Below are 13075 nucleotides of genomic sequence, written 5' to 3'. Positions count from 1 at the left end.
TCTGACCCAAAACAATAGCTCTTTCTCTCTTTCCACAGGTGCTGTTTAACCAGCTAAATGTTTGCAGGATTTGTTTTTCTTCCAGCACCTGCAGTTATTTGCATTAGCTATGGGAGCAACTTCAGCACAGGGAGTGCTGTGGTTAAAAGGCAATGGCTCACCACCACGACCTTAAAGGCAACTGGGGATGAGCAATCAATGCTGCCTTGACTGTGACGCCCAGAAGCCAGTGCTTAGTGTTTAGAAAAGCCCATCCAAGGTCAGAGAATTTAATGCAGCAATGAAACCTAGAAACTTTCAGTCTGACTCATTCTAATAGTTATACAGCATACAAACAAGGCCTTTGGACCACCACATTACTGCGGACCATCATGTCCATTTACACTACTCCCACTTACCTATATTAATTCCATATCCCTCTCTGCCCTGCTCGTTCAAGTACCTGTCCAGATGTCTCTTAAATGTTGTTACTGTTCCTGCCTCCACCGGCAGCTCATTCCAGATACTGTCTACCCATTCTTTTGAAAAACCTCCTCCCTCTCACATTGAATATGTCCTCCAGCTTTAGACCCTCTACCATGGGACACAGACTCTGGCTATCTACCTTATCTGTGCCTCATAGTTTTATATACCTGTATCGTGTCACTTCTCAGCCTTCTTTGCTCTAGGGAAAACAGACCCAGCCTATCCAATCTCCTTATAACTCAAGCCTTCCAACCCAGATAATCTTTTCTGCACTCTCTCTAACTTAATCACACCTTTCCTGTAGTATGGTGACCAGGACTACACACAATACTCCCAAGTGCTGCCTAACCAACAATCTGTGTGATTGCAATCTGACGTCCAACTCTTGTACTCGATGCTTTGGCTGATGCTTTTAGTCTTTTAACTGAATTATGAAAAGGAATAAAATCAACACAGGAAAGTCCCAAGTAAACTCCCAACAAAGGTTTACTGTTGTAACAGAGAATTTAATACATAATATATAATCAGACTTTCCACAGTAACCATAATTAAGCTCACCTTAAGAATGTGAAATTCTAATACACCAAATATAAATTAAAAAATAACATTGAGGATCAGTATTAAATACAATTCTAGGCAACATCACAGGTTAACAAAGATGAAGCATTCTTCATTAACCAAAAGCAGGGCAACAGGTAACAACTGGACACAGGCACCACCCCAATAGGATCTCTCTTTAAAACTTTCTGCTCTATCTGGCGCATGTAAAGTGGGTGGAGGGAGTCCTCTTAGGTGCTGTAGACACCACATTGCCTTGTAAAAGCAAAAACATTGCCAGAGATACCCAACAGACAATCTTTACCTAAGAGTGGAGAGGATGTGGAACTTGCAGCACAGGAGGTTGTTGAGGCAAATATCTTAAATCACCCTTAAAGAGAAGATACACAAATACAAGAAGGGAAGTTTATGTTGATGTCAGTGGGCCTGTGTTCTGGTTCTGTACATTCTAGTTACAATCTATAACCATATGAAGAGGGGAAAAAAGCTAATTGTTTCTGGCACAGATGTCAGAACCATGTTTGGCCATGATTTTGAAATAAATGCCAGTCTATCTTCACCCTTTGCAGTTGTTGATTTGCCTGTTCTGTACCTCTGGCGTTTCACATTTTTAATTTGAGTTCCAGTATTTGCACTATATTATTCCAGTATTGTTTATGTTGAATTGAATGGTCAATCCAACACTTTCAGAAAATGCTACGGTTTTAGCCATAAAAGCTGCCTGAGATATCTTTTAACTGCATATGCTGTCTGAGATGATGAATTCTGCAATGATATTGTTATTTGTAGATTTTTAATCATTCTTCTACACATTCTGATTTTGATCTCTTGGGCATCTTTGCTAAATTACTGGTTGAGGATATACAAAGATTGCAAGGAAGCAATTAACTGATAATGCTTAATCATTTTCAAGTAGCTCACACTGAGGTTATTTCTACTCAAGCAAGCTTGAGGTCCATTGAAAATGCTCACAGGGTTTCAGTCTCCTACCAGCAGCTTGACAGAACAAAAGGAACACAAATGCTTTCTCAATTCTGTGCAAAGATGCTGGAGGTCACCTCTATAACAGTTAGCAATTTAGTGCAAACTTCAAGTTATTTAAAAAGCAACATCTGTTCTTCAACCATTTATATTTTAGTCTAACATTCCTGAAAAATAACCACAAGAAATATCTTATGAAATATTGTCCTGAAATGCAATATGTATGAATAATGCCAGTTTTACAGTTGTTTCATTTGGTCAATTTAGTTAAAATGGATTATTTGAATCATCCTGTAAACTTTTCCCTACCAATGCTGAATAATGGTGCAAATTAAAAGTGCAAAAACTACACCTATAATGCACTGAAAAGATGGATTCAATTGCAAGATTTGGCCACTGATGTCAGCAGTAAAATAAAAATCACCTGAATATGAAATGCACAATTTATCACAATAGTTACCGAAATCTAATAAAACCACGTGCAAGATTCCAGTTAGAAACATTACAGTAATCAGAGGTGAATATTAAAAGTTCAGATGTGACAAAAGCAATTACTTGTGCTATACTGTATCTGTAAAGTTGTTGACTATGCAAACATAATCCAGAGATTACTAGTAAATCTCTTGCAGTAAAAGAGGGGAGAGATCAATGCACATAAAAGCATGTTATCCTGCAGTAACAGACCCTCAATTTCATTAAAGACTATTAATTTAAAAAAAAATGCAGGACGGATAAAAAGTTCCACAAATTGCCAAGCCCCACTTCAACTCATTCTCCTGACAAAACTCAGAAAAGTACTTTCTTTAAAGCTTTTAATTTTGGTGAAGTACTTTCAGATCTGGTGCTTGCCTGATACAATTTGCTATAGGTAAGGACATCACACTTTTTTTTTTGACTGGATTCCCTCCATCTTAATATTGGAAACTGTCTACTTCAATGGCAAAGATAGTCACAGAAAGTGAGGTCTCTGTTCTCTTCACCTTTCACAGTGGAAAAGTAGTTAAGTATTCAGGGAAGTGAACACAGCTCATTTTGAAGTAAGCATCCTGCTCCCCTCCCTCTCCCGCCACCCCCCCCCCCCCTCCTCCAAAACAAGACTCCAGCTGTCAATATTTCTGAAATGGGCTGTATTCTGTGTGAAGATGCAATGCCTTGTAGCAAGATGGTCTGCTTCAGCACAACCCTGGAGACACCAAAGAAACCAATGACTGAGTATAGTGGTTTAAATACGGCAGGAGGACCATTTATATCTGTGTTTTCCACCGTCGTTCTCTATCTGTTAATAGCATATCTCAACAACAAAAATAATCTTAAAAGTGGACATTTTTAGGTATAGTTTTGTAGTAGTGGGCATCAGGTTTAATACTGACTTGGGCCACTGCTGACAAACTCCCACATCAAAGCAGATTTCAGTGCTATCTGAGCCGCAATAAGATTTTTGCCTTCCTTCTGTGCTGCCATTTGAGCTGGAATCTGCAGAGCTGTCAGATATCTGTGCTCTTTAACAGGTGGACTTCCTCCTCACTTTCCTCGTGATCCTCTGATACGGTGTTCAGTTGAACATGATCGACTCCGGATCTTGATCTGCCATTTGAGCCATATGACGAAGGATATCCTTCTTTGTTATGATGCCAAGGAGGCGCCTGGAAAGGAGAAAGGGGAACATAAAGGACCGGATTCAGTGAGAGGATGGTAACCGCAATAAGCAGCAGCTGGGACAGGTTAGGGAAAAAGCAGGTGAAAAATGACAGAGAACGTTCATGCCAATCCCACTGGTGGTAATCAATATCAGTGTGAGACTTGCGGCTCTAAATAATTGGCTCAGATGTAATAGCTGAAACATGTACATCCCAAGAAAGAAACAACATTTAAGATTTATTTTGTTAATTTCATTGATCAAAAACATACAGGGTGTAGTATTAGCTACAAGATTTGGCAAGGAGATGGCTGGATTTGACAAAATTATTAAGAAGAAAGCAGAAAGTAAAATTGGATAGAGACCGTCCCCACTGATCCCGTTAGTATCCTAACAGCAGCAGGATGCATGAAACGTGAACTATGAACAAATTTGCAGGATGCATTTTTGCCCATGGTGGGCAGGGAGCAGGGAGGGATGGGGAAAGGGGAGGCATGGGTGCAGTGGGGAATAGGATATACTGATTTCCAAAATTAATCACCTTGGGAATATTTCGCATAAGGATTTCATAGGTGCCTAAACCTGAGGAAGGTGAAACAATGTTTGATACATACCAATTCCACTGTTAAACACCAAACAAATTGGAAGGTGATCTCTATGAGCTGTACAGTCTCTTAACACTGTAGCAACCTTGACCATGAGTGATAAAGCACAAAGCAAAACGTGCACACAACTATCATTGTAAAAAAGATGATGCATATTACTTAGTTTAAGACAAAAAAAATCAGTTGAATTAAGAAACGAATAATAGATGGAATCTAATTTTCTGCAAAAAATATTTTGTGTGCAATTGTAAAAGTGTATGCACAGGTTTACACAAGTTTCTTTTTACGTTAGTCTCACACACACACACACACACACACACACACACACACACACACACGTGTACTCTACCCCAATAGCATTACATTTTGGCCTGTCCAAGAAACACCAATAGAGACCACTTGGGCTGACTGACAGTTTTTTCGTGTTGTAAGGGACAATAATAGGAAACCATGACATAATGACCTTAATGTCGGGGTAACGACTTCCAACCAGTGAGGGACCTTTGTTGATGCAACTGTCATTATTGAGATTGGGACAGATTTCAGCTTTCTGACAAGTTCAATGATAGCTGAATGGATCGACTTTTGATCCCAGGGACATTTCTGTAGAGAACAATATTATGGAAATAGAAAGCAGCAGCTCACCTAGAGTAATCTGCAGTTTTACTATATTTCTGCCTGCTCAGACAGCTGTAACCTTCCCTTTTAAGTTCACCGAGGAAACGCTGGAGCCTGTTTGGAGGACTGCCTGCCACACACTTGACCCTACACTTGGAATTAGCAATCATTTGATCTCTAGATTCACCAGAGGGACAGTTGTATGTTACTGTCTACCAGCAGCCATGGAATACTCAAGACTGCTGGCAACCAAGGATTTTGTCCTGATCCTTTAGTCTGGATTATGACTGTGCAAACAGGCAGAAATTTAACCTAATCCAACCATCAGGAAGAAAACAGATTGGGAGCCAATCTGTCCAATTCCTCTCTTTGGCAAGATGCAACACTGCTGCTACTCTCAAAGCTGTGGACTTCTGGCTGGTAAGTTAGATCATTATTCCCTTAGTTATTTGATAACATCAACAGGTTAATTATAGAAGATGTCCAACATTGCAAAAAAATCAGGAAGACAATTCCAGCATTGATATGGCACAGAGGGAAAGAGTGCTCCAATCTTTCTGGATAACTGCATCTGCACCCCTGCCCTCAAAGCTGTTTCAATGCACGTGCAGGGTGATGGTGTGCACCCTTAAGTACATACGATGTCTATCAACAATGTACAATGATGACTACAGGACCAATCCACTCCACCCACCTCCTCCCTTCTCACAGTGATGTAGTCACCTGCGAGAAGACATAAAAATACACAGGGGATAAAGACTCTGAAAGATTCCTCTGTGACTCAGGAAACCCAGCCATTTCCTACCCAGAATGCCAGCAGTTGAAGGCGGCAACCTGCTGCCACCAGTTTGGGACAAACTAGAAATAGATAGACACCAGAATTAATTACAAGAGGTATGCAGTTGATACTTGCTGGGATCAGCATATCAAATAAACAATACTAACACTTCAAGTGAGCTTCCAAATCATTCTATTGCAGCATGTTGAAAGTACTGTGGTTCTAAGTTAACTTTCTTGCATCAGCAGTCTATAAAAAGCTTGCACTTTTATCTGAGAATGAATAACAAGTTGAAATATATGCATGCACGTGGTGGCTTAAAAGGCAACAGAGATGAAACTGCAGATAAACGAGAGCCACAAATGTTGCATCTAGTTATTCACTTTATACTGTGCTCTGGTCAAGCTGGCAGGGTAATCAATAGAAAGTTAGCAAGACTGCTGGTTTTCAGACACTTCAATCCTGTGGTAGGAATGAAAGAACATAGGTCTCAGTGATAATAAAATAAGTCACCAATAGCTGGTGAATTTAATCCAGTCTTAATTTTTAAAAATTGGACACAGACTTCTTCGCAGCTATGGAGGTTAAACAAGCTTTTATGGTTCATTAAGATATGTGATCTTAGCTATTCCCAAAAAATCAAAACAATTTTGAGTAAAGGGAGTTTTAAGTAGTATTCATGTCACAGTTTCATGCTTCCTCTCACTGCAGTTTTTAAAAAATAGTTCATTCCTCTATTTAGCAGATGTGCCATGACTAATCACCAAAGGTTCGACGTGTTGTTTTAGTTGCTCGAGGTGTTCTAATATGTTCTTCTTTGTGATGATCCCCAAGATATTCCTGAAACAGATCATGTTATGCTAATGACTGCGTGTTGCAATAAAATGAAGCAAATTATGTTTGTACAACAGGAAAACAAGCTGTAGAAAATAATTAAAAATAAAATGCATGACAAAATGCAGCAACTAAAATGCTTAAAAGCTAAAAATAAAAAAATACACATGCTTTCTCTTATATAGTTTAAAACTTAAGAATCAAGCATTAAGCACCTCTTCCCCCTCCCCTGCAAGTCAATGGAAATGAATGATTGTGTTTCATTAATCATTTTGGTTAAGATGATTGCGGTAGCCTTAAAGGATAAGTTTGCACTATTAGCATTACACGAGCTACACATTGTCTCCAGGTCTTGGCCTTGTAATTCATGTGTTACTGATAGAGCCATCAGCTATATTCACCAGTGCCTAATAAAATTAACACTTCAGGTTAAACAAAGTGGACAAAGGAATTTCATGCTAATTCATCAAACTTTGTGCAATAATATTTACTCCATGCAGCTCCAAGCAATTGGTCAAATTTCACATCGGGTGTAACAGGCCTTGTTGTAACATGCAGTTTGGTGAAGCAAATATATGGTCGGGGTTTTATAGACCATTTTTAAAAAGCTGTATGGAGAGAGAGTACACATTACCTTGTGATGTTCCCATAAATTTTCATTATTCAAATTTATTATTAACACTGTTTCTAAAAGTTATTTGGCACAATTTTCCCTTTGCCCCTCAAAATACTTTGATAAATCCAATGCATTGTTGGTTCCTCAGCATGAACATAGTGGGAAAGTGGCTGAAATTTGAAGCAGTCAGAGTTGGGTTAACCAAATGGAAATGGAAACCTGCACTCGCTAATCAAAAGCAGCATCATGTTGCAAGGATTAGCTAAAAACAGTATGAACTGAAATTAGGAAGCCTAACACAAAGCTGCGTAGTGCTACAACATCAGCGTATTCACACAACAGCACAGTGAGGCATATTGAAAGGGGAAACAGTGGACAGACGTCATGTCCTGGGCGAATGGCAGATGCTCCTGCAGAAAAGAGATGGTGCCAAGGAAGTGGGGTGGGGGAAGAGTGAATTACTCTGCGTTACTCTTGCACATCGCCTGTCAGCTGATTGTGGTGACACGTCTCTCAATTTGTTCTTGGCCAACACATCAGCAAAGACGGCAGGAGGTGGAAGAAAAAGCACAATAAAGCCAGTAATGTGTATTAAAAGATCCATAAAAATACAAGGTAACTTCTTTTATTCACCAGAGTAAAGCCCACAGCAACTGCCCCTGAATATACCATTGAAAGAAACAAGCAATTGCTGAAGAATTGTCAACATATCCTTGAAGAAATAATTTCCAAAATTACATCTGGTTTTCCTGAAATATCAAGAAGATCCATTTCCTGCTATCAAAAAGATCCATCTTCTATTTCCTCCCTATTGCTGCCCATTTCTTGAAGAGGTCATGTACTAAAAAGTTAAAAGGTACATTGAAATTTCTACAATCTTGAATTCCAGTGCCTTCAGGTGGGTTTCACAGAGGATAATATCTTAACATAAAATGAAGGTACTTTCAGATTTCTTAACTCTTAGTTGAAGGTTGATACCATGGATTTTAGGGTTAATTTTAAATTGATCGACCCCTTGGAAAATCATTGACTTATGTGGAACCCAACATTGACTTCAAATGGTGAATAAAAATAGATGGGGGTGTTAAAATCAGTCAGTCAGTTTCTGCCAATTTCCTGTTGGGTGTGTTTGGTAAAAATTTCTCCTGAACGTACGGAAGAGCACAAGGACTGGGATGATGAACTTAATTGTCTTCACCCATATCGATTTCAAAACTGTTATTTGTTTGTAAAAATTGGATTTGCTCATCCAATTTCCGAACACACACCTTTCTCTCTTTTGGTTCTCGCTTGCTGAACCTCCCTCCAACCTGCACCATCCTTAACTCACTTTTCCAGCACTCTGCCCAAATCCTTCTTGTCTCACTACGTCTTTAACAACTTTATCACTTCTGTAAAATCTACTTCCTAGGGTGTTCGTTTTAGCCACTTTGACAAGTTTTAACTTGTACTTCTAACTGGGTCTCATCAACCAGCCTCCAAACTTACTGATACTATATAGGATTTTAAATTCATGTTTTAAATAATATGGATTTATCACCATTTCTTAACATACCTATCCCTATGGATATAACTATAAGTAAATGAACACAGTGAAAGTTATCCATTTTACTATGATCAATAAACCAAATCAATTCCATGTAAAAAACACATAAGAAGACTGGTGGTCCATAGTTAGTGCAACACTAAGATTTTCACATTAAGAAGCTAACACAATAGTTCATATGATTGGTCGTTTGGTAAAACTTGTAACTACTGCTTGAAAAATACTATCTTACATTAGTTTCAGTTAGAAATTACAGGAAAGCAAAACTCACCTGAATAGATATTAGTGGAAAAATGCAGCAGAAATAATTTGGAAATAACATGAATTCAACACCCTTGAAATTTGATTCAATTCACAAATCATTTCAATCTTGCCACAATGAAAATACTTCTACTTATTAAGGCAGAAAATCCCAAATACAAACCAAAATTTTATATTCTCCTGGGCTGTAGTTTAAATGCAAATTGGCTGGCTATCTTCAGTAGTAAGACTACAGACAGGTTTCCAAACATTCCATCCAGACACATTACTGAAAGTGCTTTGGTGATATCTCTGCTATTTTAGCTCAGTGCTTGATGGGTCTTGACTGTGGTCTGTTGGTGTGTGTTCAGTGCCTTTAATGCACAGGGTGAACTGCTTCATGGATCACACCTAAAGATTCACCACATCTCCCCCCACCTTCCCCCCTGCAATTTCGTTCTCCCCTCTCCCACCTGTTCCATCTGCCCATCACCCACACACTCCTCCCACTGGGTCCCCTCCCTCCCACTGTTCCCATCTACCCATCCCACTCCCTTATTTGGCTCCACGCTCCACCTTCCTTTCCTGTCAGATTCCATCATCTGCAGCCCTTTGTTGCCTCCACCCATCATCTCCCAGCCTTTGTTGCTATATCCGCTCTTCCCTCCTTCATCTGCCAGTCAACCCCTCCTCACCTGGATCCACCTTTTTATATCGGCTATGTCCCCTCTACTCTTTCAGACCAGATGAAGGGTCTCGATCCGAAACACTTGACTGTCCATTTCCCCTCTGCAGACTCTGTCTGACCCGCTGAGCTCCTCCATCAGTATACAATTCTGTATAAGTTGAACCACAGTATTTCAGGTCTCCATCCTTTCACACAATTCCCTTTGTTCTCTCCACTCCCTTTCTCTGCAATTTATTTTCTCACTTTTATCAAGGGTCAATTACCCGAAATGTTAACTCTGTCCACAAATGCTGCCTGACCCACTGAGTATCTACAGCATTTTGTTTTCATTTCAGATTTCCAGCATCTGTAGTTTTTTTTTTATTTGCCTTCAAATTACTACCCTAAGATGTGGTGACTAGAGTGGACCAGTTACGGATTAAACATGGCCTCATGTAGTTGTACCATGTTGTAATCCCTTATATTCTAACCTTTGACATAGCTTTTTTGATTATTTTCTGTGTTTATCTATGACAATTCAAGGATCTGGGGGTGGTGGAAGGCTGGCACAGCGGTTGGTGCTACTGCCCCATATCCCAAACCCGCCTTCAATCCCAACTGCAGGTGCTGCTCTGTGTGGAGTTTGCACATTCTCCCCGTGGCCCTGTTGGTTTCCTCCAAGGGCTCCAGTTTCCTTTCACATCTCAAAGAAAGGCTGATAGGCTACTATCCCTTAGTGGAGGAAAGTGGCAAAGAAATGGATGGGCATGCGAGAGAAAATAATTGCAGGAGTATATAAAGAAATAAGGAAAAGGGGAATAAGACTACTGGAATTGCTCTGCAGGGAGATAGCATAAGCCCAATGGACCAAATGGATTTTGTGTGTCGTAATATGTAAGTATATAACATAATCTATATATATGAGACACAAGTAATGTTTGGACCTTTACTGTGTCCCAATTTTCACCATTCAGAAAGTATGCCTTTGAGGTCTAAATTAAACAATCTTACATTTGGCAGCAATTAAAATTCATATGCTGCAATTTTTGCCTTTTTGCCCAAACTATCGATCTTTGTTAATTTTATACTTCAATCTGCACTAGTTACAATTTAACCAATGCATGGCTTGTGCCATTGGTAAAATTAGATGTATGCTTTCTGTCACAAAGATATCAATAAAAGTCAATGGTTGGGACCAATGGGACATCACTGCTCACATCAAGCTAATTACAGTAGGTTCCCTTTATCCCTTCTCACTGTCAGCTAAAGACAAGTTTTAGCTTTAGCTAACAGTCCATCAGTTTCAACTTTAGCTAAGAATCTCATATGAAGGGCTTTTATCAAACCCCATCTGGATGTTCCTGTAATTATCATCTTCACTTAAAGTACCAATTGGACGACTGCCTCTGGTGGTTTCCAACATCACACAGGATGGTGCTCAGCCAATTTCATTTACTTTACACGATATCAACAAGACACTGAACAGAGAAACTGTATAGGCCGATCAATATGAAAGGTTAGGTGAGAATACTTGCACCTCCAGCTAAGCTATTTCTGTATAGATACAATGTTGACAGTAATCTAGTGAACAACTATTTTTTTTAATCTGCTTTCATTGAAAATCTCCTGAAGCAGTGAAAAACAATGGGGTTTTTATTAAAAAGAAAGTGATAGTAAAACCAATGGGACTAAAAGCCAGTAACTCTCCAAGACTTGATGACTTGTCTCACACAGCCAGTAGAGCTGCTGCCTCACATTGCCAGTGACCCAGGTTCAATCCTGACTTCCGGTGCTGTCTGTGTGGAGACTGGATGATCTCCCTGTAACCACGTGGGTTTCCTCAGGATGCTCCAGTTTCCTCCCATATCCCAAAAATGTGTGGGTTGGTCAGTTAATTGGACATTGTAAATTGTCCTTAATGTGTAGTTGAGTTGTAGAAGCTGGGAACAATTGATGGGAATGTGGGGAGAATAAAAATGAGATTAGTGTAAACGGATGGCCAGTGGGTCGGAAGTCCTGTTTCTGTGCTGCATGACTCTATGACCTACATCCCAAGTTTTTGAAAGAGGGATAGTGGTTATCATCTTCCAAAATACTATACATTCTGGGACAGTTACCATGGATTGGAAGGTAGAAAATGTAACCCCACTACTTAGAAAAAAAAAGAAACAGAGAGAACAGGGGGCTTCAGACCAGTTGGCCTGACAGCTGTTGTTGGAAAAATGGTGAAATCTATTACTAAGGTGGTGGTAATAAGGCCGTTAGAAAAAAATAACAATTTGGCATTGTCAGCATGAATTTACGAAAGGAAAACTATGTTTGGTAAATTTGTCAAGAGTATTTTTGAAGTTGTAACTTGTAGTGTAGATGAGAAGGTACAAGTCGGTGTGGTGAATTGCATTGGTTAAAGACGGAAAACAGAGTAGGGATAAACATGTCATTTCAGGTTTGGAGGCCATGACGAGTGGGATGATGAAGAGATTGATGCTGGGACATCTGCCGTGCACAATGATTTGGATGAAGGGACCAAGTGTATTATATCCAAGTTTGCTGATGATACTACGCTGGGTGGCAGAGTGGGTTGTGAGGAGAATGCAGAGAGACTTCAAGTGAATATAGACAGGCTAAGTGAATGAGAGAGCACAAAGCAGATGGAATATTGAAAAATGTGTGGCCATGTATTTTGACAGAAAAATCACTGGGTGGTGTCTTGAATCGGGGGTCACAATCTCAAAGGTTTGGCCTTTCAGGGCTGTTATCAGAAGGAATTTCTTTAGTCACAGTGTACTTTGTAAATGCTGAGAGACTGAAAAGGAGGGACCCGGGTGTTCTTGTACACAAATCACTGAAAGTTAATGCACTGGTATAGTAACTGTTTGGCAGGCTAACGGTAAATTGGTGTTTATTGCAAAAAGATTTGTGTAGCAGAGAGAGAGAATAACTGCATTTAGTTGAAATTTAACAGTTTTACCCAACATCACTGACATCCTGGGCTCATTTTTAACTAGAAACTTGAGTGGACCAGCCATATAAATAATATGGACACAACATTGAACAAGAGACTGATAATCTGCAGTAAGTGCCTGCCATCCGACCTCTGAAAATCTTATTTTATCCACAATTCATGTCAGGAATAAAGTGGAACTCTCTCCATTTGTTTGGACATGCACGTCCAAAAACACTGAAGGCTCATGGCCTTCAGGACAAAGCAACATCCTTGACAAGCCCCCAAAACACCACCTTACATATCATCTCTCTTATCAGCAATTCACTGTGGTTGTACGGTATCATCACTCGCCAAGGCTTCTTCAACAGCATCTCCCAAACTCACAATCTGTACAGTCTGGAAGGATGAGGGCAGCAAGTGCAAAGGAACATCACTACCTCCAAGATTCCTCCACGTTTTACACCATCCTGATTAGAAACTCCTCAAACACTTCATTAAAATCTTGGAATTCCTTTCTAAGATACTCAGGAACTGCCAACACAAAACAGATTGCAATGCCTGAAGAAGACAGCTCACCACTATTG

General features: G+C 39.7%; 1 protein-coding gene across 6 annotated transcripts in view; it reads right to left on the bottom strand.

Moving 5' to 3' along the window:
- Positions 1–950: 950 nt before the first annotated feature.
- The window catches only part of clcn3 (chloride channel 3), a 137552-nt gene continuing 125427 nt past the window's right edge, over positions 951–13075 (bottom strand). For 4 of the 6 annotated variants that reach the window (XM_052019760.1, XM_052019763.1, XM_052019761.1 and 1 more), the window contains 2 exons: positions 6406–6481; positions 951–3647 (listed from right to left, as the gene is read on the bottom strand). In XM_052019760.1, coding sequence (XP_051875720.1) covers positions 3489–3647; positions 6406–6481 — 235 coding nt within the window. In that variant the 3' untranslated portion in view covers positions 951–3488. The remainder of the gene's footprint in view (positions 3648–6405; positions 6482–13075) is intronic. The other 2 variants (XM_052019765.1, XM_052019766.1) reach the window with 1 other exon arrangement.

Source organism: Pristis pectinata, chromosome 7, assembly GCF_009764475.1.
Source record: "Pristis pectinata isolate sPriPec2 chromosome 7, sPriPec2.1.pri, whole genome shotgun sequence".
In the NCBI taxonomy this organism is placed as follows: domain Eukaryota; kingdom Metazoa; phylum Chordata; class Chondrichthyes; order Rhinopristiformes; family Pristidae; genus Pristis; species Pristis pectinata.
Note: the sequence above shows the minus strand (reverse complement) of the source record. Positions and strands in the feature narration are given on the sequence as shown.